At 39.0% G+C, this 17,836-nt stretch overlaps 1 protein-coding gene across 1 annotated transcript; it reads right to left on the reverse strand.

Moving 5' to 3' along the window:
* Window positions 1-1,210: 1,210 nt before the first annotated feature.
* LOC139375695 (hypocretin (orexin) receptor 2) lies at window positions 1,211-16,753 on the reverse strand. Its single transcript, XM_071117503.1, has 7 exons — window positions 16,537-16,753; window positions 14,451-14,629; window positions 8,393-8,636; window positions 3,157-3,272; window positions 2,643-2,863; window positions 1,796-1,917; window positions 1,211-1,380 (listed from the first exon to the last, which is right to left on the reverse strand). Exons 1-7 carry the CDS (start codon window positions 16,751-16,753, stop codon window positions 1,211-1,213), a joined length of 1,269 nt encoding a protein of 422 aa, XP_070973604.1.
* Window positions 16,754-17,836: the final 1,083 nt, after the last annotated feature.

The raw sequence follows: 17,836 nt of genomic DNA on the forward strand, positions 1-17,836 counted from the left end.
TGAAATACCCTAAATAGTGTTTGAACCCAGGTCTGATGAATACAAGGTCAAAGTTGATACATAATATGTTGTTTTACATGAAGCACAGCAAACAAACAATGATAAATGTTTAAAATGTTTACCTTCAAACAGATCAAAAACAACAATCACTTACATGAACAGATACATTTTTAGAACAGATACATTTTTAGGGGAGACTGCTTAACATACTTTTAAAAAAGTACATGAAATAACAAGAAACACCAATAAGAAATCATCACAACAAACACCCGAGAAGAAATCAAAACAAACAAAAGCGATTGTAGAAACTGCTTTTCAAGGGTTCACATCAAATAAGACGTTAATTTTTTAAAATCAGAATTCAATGTCTTGTAGGGTTATTTCATTCTGATTGCTTGTTGGTTGATCCAGCAATGAATTAGAAACAAAGCCGTCTTTATGATGTAAGGTTGTGAGAATTTAACCTTCCACCTTGTCATGAAAACCTCTGTAGATGTATTCATCCGTGGAGATTTTCGAACTTTGGCTGGATTGTTAATGTACAATACCATATCTGTAAACATATAACCTGATATTACACATAGAATAGGAAGGTAATAACAATAACAATAAAAAATAATAAACAACAGCATCAACAACAACAATAATACAAATATTAATAACAGCAATAATAATAATTATTATTATTATGATGATAAGTAGTCATCATAAGACATAAGTAAACATCACCACAAATACACACTATTGTGGCTAATTAACAAACAAATTGTTATTTTGTAATCCATCTTCAGATTTAAGAAGCTTTGATAATAAACGTTGATAGGGTTTAATCTTTGCATTGTGATTCATCCTTCAGTCTGTCCTTTCTGGTGAGGTGTACAACACCATGGGGTGCTAATTCCTGCCTCTGGTGGGATGAGAACCAAAGACTGGAGCCAATAGAACGGTTATCCATCTGTAACAGACACGACTCATTCAAATCACTTCTCTTCTCCTGGGTAGAGGTTCCAGCAGGGGAGGGATTTGCTTTCACACAGGTTGGTGGATATTGAGTGCTTTCAGTCCATTCAGAGTATGTGGTCTGTTATTAAAAGCTTGACGTTACAATGTGTTCTATTCGTGACCTTTGTATCATGGAGACAGTGAATGCCAGTGTGTCCTGGGTGGCATGGTGCAATTCTAAGATCTCCCAGCATGCCCCAGTATAGGATTAAACCACATGGTCAGATATCCGTGAGACATTGTCCATGTTGTTGACTTGAGTGGACAAGGATTTACGGCTGTCAGTGTTCATTCTTCTCCTTATGCCCTCTGTTTGGTTCTGACATCGGCCAAAAGAGCGACAGGAAAATGCTGCTTTGAATTCCGCTCGAAACTTCCCTGTGGAAAAAAGCTAAACTTTGTTAAACACATAACATTTTGGTAATTTAGCAGAAGCTGTTATCCAGAGCAACTTACAGGAGCAATTAGGGTTAAGGGCCTTTCTCTAGGGCACATAGACAAACAAAAAAAATGTAACCACCAACCTTTCGGTTACTGGCCCAACACTCTTAACCGCTAATCAAACCTCATGGCCCAACACTCTTAACCGCTAATCAAACCTCATATGAAAGGGGTATTCTGTTGAAATTCTACCACTTAAGTATTACGTTTCTTTACCATTAAAATTGATTGAACAAGTTACGCACATCAAATCCCTCTTCCAAAGCTCCACTCTAGGTGTGTTGTGATATACTATACTGTCCAGCAGATGGGGCAATAAAATCATGAACAAAGCATTTTGAGACAAACTCACCACTTAAAAAGTTATAGATGATTGGATTTGCAGCACTGTTGGCATATATTAGCCAATGTGAGAACGTGAACCAGGCGTATACAGTCTCTCTGCTGTTTGTGTACTTAAACGTCCCAAACACTCTGCAATGACAAGGTAACATCAGTGAGACCTCATCTGTAATGACACCAAGTGTGTTGAAACTGTAAATGGAGCTATAGCTTATTGACATGTGTTTGCAGGGGGTGGGGGAGTATTAAAGAGATAGTTTAGCCTAATTTCTATTTTACCTCAAGAAATGGCAAGTGGTACATCGTCGCTGTCTGATAAAAACCTCGTAACTAAATGTTTTGCCAATTTTCATAATTATTTTACATTTATTGAAAGCAGTAACTCCCCTCAATGTACTCTGAACATTTCATGACTCTACGACCAAGAAAATATATTCAAAATAGCTTCTGAAGTTTCATAATTGTATATTAATGGGAAATTACGGTCATTCTTTCAAATTCCAGAAAAGCTTCTGTTTTGGAGAAAATAGGTTTTCATCAGACAGCAACGATATGCACCCTGAGAGACAGAAATCACAAATATGTTTGCTTACCGCACTGATATAGATCAGAATATATGTGATCTAGGTATGCTAAAGTAATGCTTTCAGATTACTACATTTTCAGAATGTGATCACCTTTTTCTGTAAACACAATGTTTACCAGGGACTACTGTGAATGCCAACCGTTATTTGAGGCAAATGACTCATTTCCAAATCGAAACTTCTGACTCATTGAAACATCTCTATGTTGAATCCTAGAGTGTAATGGCTATTGATCCTGAAGACAGAGAGACAGAGCAGCAAAGAGGCTGCTACCTTTTCATGATGTTGAGTACGCTGATGGGCAGGTAGCAGAGGGCAAAGACAAAGAGGACCACCATCAGCATGCGGGCTGTCTTCCTGCGGGCCCGGACCTGTTTGATCTCAGCGGACACTGTGCTGGTCCGGACCCTGGCTGACTCCCCAGGACCTGGAGAATAAGTGGAACCCTGGAGGGGCGTCCGCTTCCTCTGTAGCACAGAGGACGTTCCAGGAATCTGTTTACAGAACCCACAACCCACAGCCGATCACACTGTGGTCTTTGAACAGCTTTTGCTTGACAAGCTCAATAAAACTCAAAACGTTCAAAAAGCTCAATGGAATGGATCTGAATAGTGGAGTGCATAATCTGAGAGTGCATTGTCAACTAATTGCAAGGATAATGGACACTGATAAATTGGTGACTGCATGATCTAGAAATAAATGTGGAGAATCAACAAACAGCCAGATTGCTAAGAAACAGTGCAAATGTTGTCTGTTATTGTTCACAAACATGAATTTACATAGATACCTGTTGACACCACAGTTTATGACATATCTGTATGTATGCCAGAACCATCAGACAGAGGGGAGCGAAGTATGTGACGATGAAGAAACAGGTGTGATACACCTTGGGGTAGACATCAGCTGTTGAGAGAATGAAATGTGACTTAGCTAAATTATTGTGACATAGATGTAAATTAGAGGCGCTACTAGAAAAACCACATGATTTCAGATGTGGAAAACCACATGATTTCACATGTGGAAAATCACATGATTTCATGTGAAATGTTGCATGTTACATCATGTGAAAAAAAATGTTTTTGTAACCCCTCACATTGTTTCACAGGTTTTCACACGTGTAGTTTCATGTTATCCCATGTTGCTTTACATGTTGTCACATTATCTTCACGTAAGATCACAGATCACATGAAAACATGTGTTTTTGGAATACTTCCACTTGATCACATGTGAGATGATGTACTTTTTTCAAAAGGGTACTGTAGGAATTGTGGTGGTAATTGGTCAAATCCAAAGGGGAAACAAACATGTCTACATTTATATACATATTTATCAGTAACATGCATGAGCTTGTAGTTACTGTGCAGGAATATAAATTGAGTGGCAAGACAGAACTCTCCATCAAAAAGAGACATTTTTTTAAAGGGAATCATCAGATTGTGCTGAATATGGTTCCTATCACAGAAAGGTTCAGCAGAACAAATAAAACATTGTACACTTTAAGAAATAGCAATTGAATAAGTAGGCACGTTTCCATTGACCCAGGTTTATTCAACAAACTCTATGTCACAATAGAAAACATTGCGACATGTGTAATGTAAAAGGCAGTTAAAGGAGATTTGTTCTAAACATCTACTATGTTTATATCTATTCAACAGGGGCGGATTTTTATTTTGTCAAACTTTCTTTATTGTGACAAACGATTATGGAAACGGTATTTTTCAAATAAATAATGATTGCCAAATATTTTTGAAGGAAACGTTGGGCATGTGATGTCATTACATTACTATAAAGCTCCACTCCACTCCACATTGAGCCACATTGAGCCTAACTCTAAATGCCTAGTGCTTGCTCCATTTTTTCAAGTATAAAAATTATGTTTTTTTGCAGGACAAGTATTGTCCTGTCTATCAAGAATGAATGAATTGCTTAACTTTGCTTTTCTGGTTGGCTGGATGCAAGTTCCAAGATCCAATTATTTCAGGTCTACAGGTCTACAGGTTTCACCATGGCACGGTTGGACGATACACTGGCACATGAGAATTATTACAATATTGCAAATATTACTAAATTCTTGCATTCTATCCATGTTAACTTTTGCGGATAACCTAAGACATGAAACAGATAGGTGGGAGCGGGGATACCAATTTACTAATGCACTCTGCCCTACGTGGAAAGAGTTAGACATCCCTGATTTAAACAAACTGCTGAGCAAAAATTGCATCCTGGCAATGTAACTGTCCCCATACAACTTAAATTATAACTTTTGCATTTTAGAGATGTGAGTCTTGAGTAATACCGCGTTCACATGTTCAACAAGTTAGAAAGTCTAACATTTCCGAGTTCTGAATAGCATGCGAACGTGGCATAAGTCTGAGATGCAGGTACTGTACATATACTACATGTGGACACCATCTCATTTCAATATCATGGACGGTGATATGGAGTTGGTCCCCCCTTTCAGATATAGCCTCCACTCTTCTGGGAAGACTTTCCACTGGATGTTGGATCATTGCTACGGGCTTCCATTCAGCCCTTGCTTTGTGCATGGGAGTATTATCATGCTGAAAAAATAAAGTGCCTTCCCCAAACTGTTGCCTTAAAGTTCGAAGCACAGAATTATCTAGAATGTCATTGTATGCTGTAGCGTTAAAATTTCCCTTAACTGGAACTACGGGGCCTAGCCCGAACCATGAAAAATAGCCTCAAACCATTATTCCTCCTCCACCAAACATTACAGTTGGCACTATGCATTCGGGCAGGTAGTGTTCTCCTGGCATCCGCCAAACTCAGATTCATCCATCAGACTGCCAGATGGTGAAACATGATTAATCACTTCAGAGAACGCCTTTCCACTGCTCCAGAGTCCAATGGCGGTGAGCTTTACACCACTCCAGCCGACGCTTGGCATTGCGCATGGTGATCTTAGGCTTGTTACATGTTTTATGTTTGACCTGCTTTTGAAAGCAAAAGTCGGATTGAAAACATTATTGACATCGGTGAATTTAATTTTCATAACAGCAAGCTAAGACTGATGGTTTGGTCAGCTAAATTAGCAAATCTATTTGTTTGGTTACCACGGCAACTACTGTTGCTATCTAGTAAACTTCAGTGGATGTTGAGCACATTTCTTATGGCAAATTAAAACATTTCTAGTGGCAAATGTGTTAAATTATAGCCATGGTATACTGTAAAAGGGACAATCAACCGGGGCTCTATGCGTTCTCTGGAAAAGAATGCCTTCCACGTCGTCCATTATTTTCCAAAGAACTCATATGCCGCTCCCCGATTATCCCTTACATAATGCATGGATATTTTTAAACTTCAAATACACCGCAAGTTTTAAATGTCCTGCATCAAATTAAGATCCTACAGCAAATTAAGATCCTACATCTGTAGATATCAACCTTAAATGTTGAGAGTTTGCATGAGGACACCCCAGTCATAGACTGTTCTCTCTACTACCGCATGGCAAGCGGTATCAGAGTGCCAAATCTAGGACAAAAAGGCTTCTCAACAGTTTTTACCCCCAAGCCATAAGACTCCCGGACTATTTGCATTGTGTGAGACCCCCCCCAAACCCCTCTTTTACTCTGCTGCTAGTCTCTGTTTATCTTATATGCTAGTCACTTTAACTATACATTCATGTACATACTACCTCAATTGGCCCGAAGAACCAGTGCTCCCGCACATTGGCTAACCTGGCTATATGCATTGTGTCCCACCACCCGCCAACCCCTCCTTTTACGCTTCTGCTACTCTCTGTTCATCATATATGCACAGTCACTTTAATGATACCTACATGTACATATTACCTCAATAAGCCTGACTAACAGGTGTCTGTAAATAGCCTTGCTACTCTTTTTTCAAATGTCTTTCTACTGTTGTTTTATTTCTTTATTTGCCTACACACACACACACACACACACACACACACACACACACACACACACACACACACACACACACACACACACCGTTTTTTTGGCACCATTGGTTAGAGCCTGTAAGTAAGCATTTCACTGTAAGGTTTACACCTGTTGTATTCGGCACACGTGACAAATAAACTTGGATTTGATTTGACATTCCTGCAAAGGTTTTCCACCCAAAAACGAATTTGAGAGATGGAGAACTTTGATCTCGCTCATTTAATCGATAGCCTTGACACATTCATTTATTTTCTATCCAAACAATTGTGCTGCCAATAGTTGTATGGTCTTCTGTGAGAGAATATTTGTCTGTAGCAATCAAGAGGCATCCAAGCCTATTTTATCGGAGAACCTGCAAAGTCATCCCTCAATGCATTCCAAGTATTTTTCAACAGTCTGACCCTGAAGCATTCAGTAGGACAGATAAATGGGAGGCTGTTGATGGGAGGACAGCTCATAATAATGAATGGAATGGAAAACCAGGTCTTTGATGTGTTCGATATTTTTACATTTATTCCATTCCAGCCATTACTATGAGCCTGTCCTCCCCATTTAAAGTGTTACCATCCACCACTGCCTTAAACATACAGTCTGGTTAGATAGTAGTTTTTCCTATCAAAGGAAGACAGTGACTTGTTTTCAATATTGTGTCAACATGGATGTTACATTTGTATAACTCAGTGAGTAGAATTCAAAAGGTACCCGCCCATGTAGAAAACATGTAGGAGGCTGGGATAGAACACTCAACCATGTAGAAAGAACTTGCAAGAGGCCCAAATAGAAAACATATTGTTGCTATGTAATTACATGCTTGACAGTAGATGACGGTACAGTATGAAGCTGAAACCTGTGCTTTCTGTTTGCACCTTAGATTTGAACCTTTTTGTGTTCACTGTCAATTATGTAATTAAACACCAATAGTATTTTATCTCTGCCTCCTGCATGTTTTTTTTCTGCATGGTTTGAGTGTGAGTACCTTCTCAATTCTACTTAGTTATTCCCTAGTTATCCCCACACTTAGTATATGATTAGAATACTATACAGCAGTGGATTGATAACATTTGGATACTGGTCTCACACAGCTTCAGAATCCCTTCAAGGAAAACCCCACCACCTTTTGGTATTTGTTTCGTTAGTCCATTATTGATTTAGTCCCAAAATGTTTTTCATGTCAGCAATCAAGTTTTCAAGATGCAGTTCAATTCAGAAATAAAGCTGGTATGATGCATTTTGCATCGTGTGATGCTGCGCTCTTCTGTATTTTGAAAGTTATATATCTTGAAAACTTGATTGCTGACATGAAAAACATTTTGGGACGATATGAACATTGGATTAATTAAACAAATACCAATAGATAGTATTTCGGTGGAATTGTTCTTTAAGAGTGATGTCAACACAGCAGACACTACAGTATATAACATTACAGATGTTTTTTTCTAATGCTCCTATGAAATATTGATTCCATCAGAAAAGAACGAGCACATTTGTGTAGCTGGTGTAGTGTAACACAAATTATAAACCGGGTGGTTCGAGCCCTGAATGCTGATTGCCTGAAAGCCGTGGTATATCAGACCGTATACCACGGGTATGACAAAAAAATGATTATCATTGTTCTAATTACGTTGGTAACCAGTTTATAATAGCAATAAGGCACCTTGGGGGTTTGTGGTATATGGCCAATATACCACGGCTAAGGGCTGTATCCAGGCACTCCGCGTTGCGTTATATGAAAGAACAGCCCTTAGCCGTAGTATATTGTCCATATACCACACCCCCTCCAAACGTATTGCTTAATTATTCCCCATCTGACAACAGCTCCGGGGGGTTTAGTCACAAGAACTGAAATATGCCTGTCGCCTTTGGTCCAGACCTTGGTTCAAACAGTGACTGTTTACTAGAGGCTGTCTGGAATGCTAAATGGCTTAATACTTAATACTTTTGGGACTACTCCAGTGGAGTACTCAATTGTTTCAGGCATTCTCAATCAAGCTCAATCCAGCAGAGTTAGAGTATTAGAAATTGGTCTGGTCTGGGGTAACAGTGCCTTGGCGAGTTCCTGTGGCATTGAGAGGAGGGATTTTGTGGATGCCCGCCTACCTCCCCAGCGCTCTTCACACACAGTGAAAAGGCTGGTTTTGTTGGTGAGCTCAGGGAGCAGGCTGCTGCACTCCATCACGATGGCCTGGGGGATCATGATGATACAGGAAACCCCCCAGATGAGGAGGATACTCTTGCGGGCACGCCTGGCCGTGCTTTTGAACATCAGCGGGTGGCAGATTGCGTACCAGCGGTCGAGAGCAATGCAGCTCAGAGTCAAGACTGACACAGATACGGAGATTGTCTGGGAGATTGAAAAAGAGGATGTGCAGTTAATTAAAGCACAAAGTGAAGCAGTACAAAAAGTACTACACTTAATATATACCTGCTGAGAGAGAATCTGTGATTTCCCTTGGGCAAACAAAATAATACTTTCTCTTCATTATTGTGAAGAAGAGAAGAAGAAAATCACTGTTCTGTTTATCTATTTTAGAATTTAAAAGACTTCTCAATATGAATATGAAAAAGGATAGCACTTTTTCCCCGTGTCACTGCCAGCAGAAAAACATTGATGGACAGGGAAAATTGGCTGATCTAGACGTTGACAGGGGCAACCGTTTTCTCCCAGGACGATTACACCCAACCTCCCCCAAGGCATCAACTATTTATATGGACTAAATGGAATTTGTATGATGTAAAGCAGGATGGTAAGACAACCCTTAGAGACCACAATGTTGATCTGCCATTCGTTCGGCGCAGTATTTTTTTAGGGGCCACCCACTGGGGGACGTCTGACTGCTGACATTTTCACACGATTCTGTAGAATGTAGAATCGACTTGCACTTGGTTTGAAAATGACGGCCGGCACTCTGTTCAGAGGTGCTAAGTGCTCTCAACCTTTGTTAGAAGCGCAGAGATAATTGACTGTCGGGTATTAGAATTATATATTATATATATATGTATAGTACATATGATGAAGTCTGACTAACTACCATAGCCAAAGGATGATTACAATATAAACATTTATAGGATGAATCTGAGTTTACACAATACAGACAACAACAACAAAATCGGCATTACTGTTGATATGGCGAAATACTGTCAAATTATGGGGGCCCTAGTCTATATTCAACAGGTCTATACTCCCTTAATAGTCAACATTCTCATCATTTTTATTTTATTTTACTAGGTAAGTCATGTAAGAACAAATTCTTATTTACAATGAAAATAAAATAACCGTCACAACTGTTTTTGTTTTTGTGGAGTGAACAGCTAGACGTGACGACCGGGCATTCGTGCGGTTGAGTTTGTTTCTACGGTATTGATACAATACTTTCCATGGTAATTTAGAATGTTCATTCAAATGATGTTAACTGATGTGGCACATGCAATCAAATTAAATTCTTTGTGATGTCAGTTGAGTTGAATCAACAAATCACAGCGTTCGTCACTAGTTATCATAGCCACAAAGTCATAAACACTGCCTATTTCTTCAATTTATCTTCTTAAAATGTATGTTGCATTTTAGCAGATGCACTTATCCAGAGCAACCTACAGTAGTGAGTGCATACATTTTTGTACTGCTCCCCCATGGGAATTAAACCTACAACCCTGAGTATGGAAGCGCAATGCTCTACCAAGTGAGCCAGCCACACAAAACCTAACCATCTCCTTAACCTCACTGTTAACCTTATGCCTATCCCTAACCTTAAATGAAGACCAACCCAACGGCCAACAGTCCACTTATTATGCCGTCATTGACTTGAATGGGGACGCCCGTTATATTCAGTCTATTTCTATGGCAGCACATGCAGACAGGAGCGGAGGAGAGGAGAAAATGTGCATTTAAAAAAATTTAATGTGTTTTGGTTGTTATGTTTTTAGCTATTCAAACGGTTATGAAGTGACTCCAGTCATTCGGCTGACGAACAACCGTCATCCGAAATTCCATGACCCTCACAGCCCAAAATGTTGATATTTACTCATCACAGTGATATGAATCTACCAGCCATTTTCTGTTATCCTTGTTTCCTCTGTCAGTTTAGAGTGGCAGGATTTATGATTATATTAACCATAACACTTCCAAGAGATAATTTGGCAACCTCATATCAATAAAAAGAAAGACATCACAAATCTGGAAATGATATGGGGCTTGTGTATTCTTTAAAGTCATTTTAGATTGTGTCATATAGCTGGATCTGCAAAACAAACAGCCGGGGCCTTTTACATTTCAGACTAGCTTATCCAGAGTGACTTACAGAAGTAGTAAGTGCATACAGCTTAATGGTTCTTTAATACTGGTCCCCTGTGGGAATCAAACCCAAAACCCTGGCACTGCGAGCACTATGCTCTACCAAATGAGCTACACAGGACTGTTCTTGACATTAGACTACGTTTGAAGGTTTAAAACAGCTGACACACTTTGATCTTAGAGTGTTATGTTATTTTCATATCTGCAGCCATCACTCAAATATCAATTAGAGCCTGTAGACAGTAGAGGAGCTGTGAGAATTACAATTGAGGCCATCTGATTGACGATGGGGGACATTTTCAGCTCTCTCATTAACATCCTATAGCCAATGGACACATCAAATTGGCCCTACAGCTGCTACAGCTATTCCAATTTACCTCAGACATGCTTCACACAGCCATTAGGAGAAGCAGGATGTCCACACAGTAACTAATGAAATGTCAACGAAGTTTGTGCAGCAGTTACAGATGTCCTTCCTTGGGAAAGCACTTTTGACACACTGCAAGTAGGCCAGGGGAGAAAACCAGTTTAATATTCTGCTTCTTCAGCTCATCAGGTAAAGGTTTTATGAATGGTTTTAATGGATCTCTTGATGGTGTGAGGTAGACCACCAGCTGCCTCTCCTCTGTTGGTAATTGTAGTCCTCTTAACACTGTCTTTCAGGCAGACATGAATGATAACACAGTAATTCAGTCCAGGACCTTACTGATAGGGCTCCAGGCGTTTGTCTGTGGGTTTTGGATACAGTCCAGTGTTAAGGAAATCCAAAGATCAGCTAACCTGATAAACCCTTTCTCAATCTCCTGACCACCTATTATATTTGTAAACAGGCAGCATTGCAAAAAAAATGTAAGGGCACTATGCACTGTATTTGTCCCCAGCATGAATGCAAAATAATATGAGTCAGAAATGTATTGAGAGGCTGTCTTTAGATCATTTCAATGTTATTTTCTCAACGGTTAGGCAATCAGATGTTTTTTCAAAAGGCAAATTGATAAAGTATGCCCCCATTTAACATGAAAATAAACTGAGACTGAAGAAAGGTCATTTTGTTTAGACTTTAGAGCTTTTCATAAAGTTTTTTAAAAAGACTAACATTTTAGACAATATTCTCATATCCTTGGACTATCCAGAATCCAACATTCATTAATTTCTTCTCTGTATTCGGAACGGTGCAGTGCCAGAACGTGGACAGTCAGAGCCCAGTGCAGGCTGGGAACACATTCCTCAGTCCAGGGATGGAATATGTCAATGTACTCATAATTCTCCTGAAATGATGAATGGTGAATTGAGAAGATTGGAAAACTGCTAGTTTTTTTAAAATTAAACTGCATGCTAGGCTAGCTAATGCTATAGCAGTCAATTGGATTCCTTGAAAATGCATTGGGGTGAGTAGTTAACAGAAGTGTTGTGGAATCCAATGGGTTGCTTTCATAGCCATGGGAAGTAAGGGTTCTGAGGGTGCTGCTGTACCCCTGAAAAATCTGTGCAAAACAAAATAATAATAATAATATTTGTTTTTTTAAATTACAAACATTTATTCACAAAAGTAGTGCACTGGGCCTTAACTAGTCCTGTATTAGCAGAATTGTATAAATTATTAAATCATATAATAATCTGACATACCCAAATCTAACTGCCTGAAGCTCAAATCTAACTGCCTGTAGCTAATGACATACCCAAATCTAACTGCCTATAGCTCAGGACCTGATGCAAGGATATGCATATTCTTGATACCATTTGAAAGGAAACACTTTCAGGTTTTTGTAAATGTTAAATGAATGTAGGAGAATATAAACCATTAGATTTGGTAACAGATAACACAAACAAAAAAACATGTGTTTTCTATTTTTTTTTTATCCATCATCTTTGAAATGCAAGAGAAAGGCCATAACACAATATTGCAGTTAGGCGCAATTTAGATTTTGGCCACTAGATGGCAGCAGTGTGTGTGCAAAGTTTCAGATTGATCCAGTGAAACATAGCCATACTGGCCAATATTTTGAATCAAGTCTGCCCAAATGTGCCGAATTGGTCAATTGATACATAACTAATTGGTCAAAGTCCATAACTATAGAGAAAATACAAAAATGATATGGTAATACAATATTTACGTTTACACACTCCCAGGAATGTCATACTTGACGGATCATTAGCTTATAACTTTCACATATCTAGATGGCCGGGCGGGGTGGGTGTGGAGCCAGAGACAGCAGGGGTTCAAAACTGTACATTTTAATATAAAAATTGATTTTATCAAACAAAACTATGCTACATTTTTATCTCTGAGACCCTCAGGATGACTAATCAGAGCAAGACTACAGAATGTTAGCTCAACTGTCCCGGTGTAGGGACACCTATCCCATAGAGGTTTTAATAAAAGAATAGCAGTATTTCAATCTTAATGTATCATTTTGGGTAATGGGATAATTAGGTGTACAGCACCTTATCTCGCGTCGGCTCCGCGGTGTCCTTATCATGGCAGCCTGCCGTTCAGACCATACAGGGAAGATGTAATTACAGTGGCCGTAAGGTCTGAATCTTTAGGCTAATCCTCTGACACACAGATTGGCTTGGGATTCTGCCCCATATGGCTGAGTGGAGGTTCCATCACACTGGATCAAAAGAGAATTATGATGTTGATCCATTGAAGGCTAAGCCCATGGCAGTTGAGCTGGGAAAGCAAAACACTTTCCCGTGGCACAAGCATCACCATGGGGTCCCTTCAAAGGTGTTTCAAAGAATACTGTTCAGTACCCTGGAGTTCCGTTCCAACTATCAAGCTTGAAGTTGCAAGCGGTACGAGTACCGGAGCTCTAAGTCTGGGACCAGAAGGTTCCTTGACAGCTTCTACCCAAAGCCATAAGACTGCAGAGCAGTTCATCAGATGGCTACCCTGACTATTTGCATTGACATTCTTGCACTGGCTCTATGCACACTCACTTGACTTTACCCACACACTCACACATACTACACTGACACTCCAACACACACACACACACACACACACACACACACAACTTCAACATTTCAACATCATCAAATCACCTATGCTTAGTCTAATACAGTGACAACTAAAAGATACAAAAAACAATTTAGTCCAATCAACTTAAGCTAAATATGATGTCCCTGTCCATGGTCTGATTTGTGTGTATGTGTGCGTTCCTGCAAGTAGAAAAAACATGTTGACTCACCCTACTTGCAGAGAAACGCCAATGCCATGTTGATGAAATGGTCTATGACTCTCTCATACAGTACACACTTTTATTTTTTGTTGTCCTACAGTACATACGCTCACACACACAAAACACACACACACACATGCATATTGACGCCACACACTCACACATTGGCACACATTGGCACACGCTTCACATACGCTGCTGCTACTCTGTTTATTAATGTATCCTGATTGCCTAGTCACTTTTGCCCGTACCTACCTACATATTACCTCAATAACCTCAACTACCTCGTAACCCTGCACAATGACTCGGTACTGGTACTCCTTGTATGTAGCCTCGTTATTGTTATTTTATTGTGTTACTATTTCCTTTATTTTGTAAACTTTTATTACTTTTTAACTTTGTGTTGTTGGTAAAGGGCTCGTAACTAAGCTTTTCACAGTAAAGTCTACACATTTGGCAGTTATGTGTAACTCAATTAGTAGAGCATTGTGCTTACAACGCCAGGGTTGTGAGTTTGATTCCTGCAGTGGACAAGTACAAAAATGTATGCAGTCATCTGGATAAGAGCATCTTTTAAAATGTAAATGTATTTAGCATATGTGACAAATGAAATATTATTTGATTTGAATATAAAGTGAAAGTTGAGAAATGTGAAAATAAAAACGTTGGGACATCATCTTACCTGTAAGTAAGGCAGTATTTTACAAAGAGTGTTTCCAAAGAACCATGTTTCTGTAATGTCTACCACAAGACTTGCCGGGAGACAGGTGATGGTGACCAGGATATCAGCAAAGGAGAGATTCACAATGAAACAGTTGGTCACTGTGCGCATGTGATGGTTTTTCCACACTGCAAAACAAACTGACAACAAGACACAACCAAGGACTGCTGCTGTTAGGAATACAGGGAGACATCAATGACTTTAATTGGTTTAAATCAAATGCAATACACAGCACACACCTGAATAATAGAATCTGAATAACACCTGAATAGCAGCACCTGAATAACAACTATCAATTGCATAATCAATATGAAGGTATTACAAATTAACCAGTTGTCCTGTTATGTCACTTAAATGTCAGTTGGTGATTATGAAAAGGGCAGTCAAACAAAAACGTATAATAGTGACTAATTTAATTTACAATAAGCCTACATCTGTAACAAGACTGTCATAAACACATTTCTTATTTACTGCAAAATAATGTGGAAGGTAAAAATAAGGGATATGAATACAGTAAACATAGCCAACTCTCAGTATCCACAGGGTATGACATCAAGACAGGTTTTAAAAACTCAGGAGAGTTAAACATATTGAACAGGTTTCTCGTTTTCAAAGGTTCCCCAGCCTGCAGTGAACCATTCCATTCTCCAACGCTGCTCTTCCAAAGGCACAGAACGCTCCTCCTGCCTTAAATACACAATGTACCCTCACTACAGACACATGTATTATAATTGGCAAATAAACCAGTCTCATTCACAAACAGCTCATGAAGAATGAATAAAATCGTGCCCTAAACGTTGGGTAAGGGCTGTTGAACACTGCCTTTCAGTCCAATGTGCACGATTTTACTCATTCTTCATGAGCTGTTTGTAAAAGAGACTGGTTTATTTGCCATTTATAATACATGTGTTTCAGTCCAAAACAAAATGTCTTGCCCTATTTTGTATTTAACTAGGCAAGTTAGATAAGAACAAATTCTTAACTACAATGACAGCCTACACCGGCCAAACCCAGACAAGACTGGGACAATTGTGCACCACCCTATGGAATCCCAATCACATGTGACAGAGTCTGGATTCAAACCAGCATTGAGACGCAGTGCCTTAGACCGCTGCGCCAATCGGGAGCCCGATCAACACAAGCGAACAGCACTGCCATAGTAACAAGAGAAACTGCACGCAGAGAAAATGAGACGGATTGTAAACTACTTGAAAACATTGTCAAATTATGACAGTATTGTCGGCACCGAAAACATTATTTAGAATCAATTAAGACATTTAATTAAGACCATTAACAATATTTTAATTAGCAAATAGTTGCACAATAGCAGTTATTAAGGGCTAGATTCAATTGTATTCAAATATGCCATGTTTAAGCAGTATCTTAAGTGTCTTTATAAGATACTGCCCGAGAATCGTATTCTGAAAACTGGAAGCATCTACTTGTGAAGGGATTATGTTAATACAGTAGACTTGATTTATTCCACAGGCATCTTATTCTGAACTAGAAGCATGGGCCTAATAAGGATGCTCCAAAAATATTTTATTAACAATTTATATTACGCAGTCAACTATATTTGTCAAGTGTTATTAACAGCTAAAACAGAAAACGACCGTTTAAAGAGAATGCCTGGTACAGCACTTTGATTCGGGTTTATCACTTTACAGGTCGCATGGCTTATCATTTTCCCTGTCGAGTGTCGCATACACATCCAAACAAGACAGATGCCCATGCATGTCCGCGCTCGGGATAATGTCTTTATTTTGCGCTTCCCAAATACATTCGATTGTCAGTAACCTCTTGTTTAGAAGGTAGTCTACTGATACTGAATTAGTGAACACCAAATTAATATAATAATAATATATGTAATAGCCTACATTCGACTCACCAGTAGCCTAACTTCTATAAAACTACCATCATGGTCAATGAAGCCCAAATAACTTTGAGGACTTGATCTAATGCCATGCACTTTAAAATGAGGATGACATTTTAAAATGATACTGGCTCAATTAATCCAACCTGCGCAAAAACCTTTACCAAAACTTACCTAGTGTGTTTCCAATGAGAGAAACAAAAAAAACAATTATGTATCCTACAATAAGAACCCATTCATATTGCTTAGGATGCAAATATTCCCTCCAGATATACTTCAGAAGTTCATCATCGTCATCGATGCTAGAGTATGGGTGTAATTCCGTGGTGCAAGGCTCATGCGAAGGGGGTGAACATTCTACACAATCCGAATTTACTGTGATCCCCGACATCATTCAATAGTTGGAAGTGTTTACGGTCTTTTTAGTGTCCATTCAGCGCGCCTGGAACGAGCAACAGACTACCGGATTTAACGTCTGCTAATAGAATGGCTATGCACCAGATCTGAATCGCTTTGGCATCGTCAACGTGACCATCTCTCCAAAGCAGGGATCATGCAAGGCAAGGATCATGCAAGGCAAGAAACCAATCAGAAAATTCCTTGTTGACAAAAAAAAGAGGGGGAGGGTTAATTCCACAACTATCAGAAGCCCTGTCATAAAACACAAATATCAGAAGCCCTGTCATAAAACACAACTATCAGAAGCCCTGTCATAAAACACAAATATCAGAAGCCCTGTCATAAAACACAAATATCAGAAGCCCTGTCATAAAACACAACTATCAGAAGCCCTGTCATAAAACACAAATATCAGAAGCCCTGTCATAAAACACAAATATCAGAAGCCCTGTCATAAAACACAAATATCAGAAGCCCTGTCATAAAACACAAATATCAGAAGCCCTGTCATAAAACACAAATATCAGAAGCCCTGTCATAAAACACAAATATCAGAAGCCCTGTCATAAAACACAAATATCAGAAGCCCTGTCATAAAACACAACTATCAGAAGCCCTGTCATAAAACATAAATATCAGAAGCCCTGTCATAAAACACAACTATCAGAAGCCCTGTCATAAAACACAACTATCAGAAGCCCTGTCATAAAACACAACTATCAGAAGCCCTGTCATAAAACACAAATATCAGAAGCCCTGTCATAAAACACAAATATCAGAAGCCCTGTCATAAAACACAAATATCAGAAGCCCTGTCATAAAACACAAATATCAGAAGCCCTGTCATAAAACACAAATATCAGAAGCCCTGTCATAAAACACAAATGATTGCATGAGGAATCGAGGAGACCAGATTTGATAACTTCATCAAATAACATTATTTTTAATAGAAAGATGTGATATACAAATGTGTAACAATCAACTGAAAAAGGTCTTAGCGGAGGGTCCTGATCGTTACCTTATTGAAGCAAAGTAAGACCAGAGTTGAAGTCAGATCTTTGTCTTGGGAAAAAGT

Source organism: Oncorhynchus clarkii, chromosome 20, assembly GCF_045791955.1.
Source record: "Oncorhynchus clarkii lewisi isolate Uvic-CL-2024 chromosome 20, UVic_Ocla_1.0, whole genome shotgun sequence".
Taxonomy (NCBI): Eukaryota; Metazoa; Chordata; class Actinopteri; order Salmoniformes; family Salmonidae; genus Oncorhynchus; species Oncorhynchus clarkii.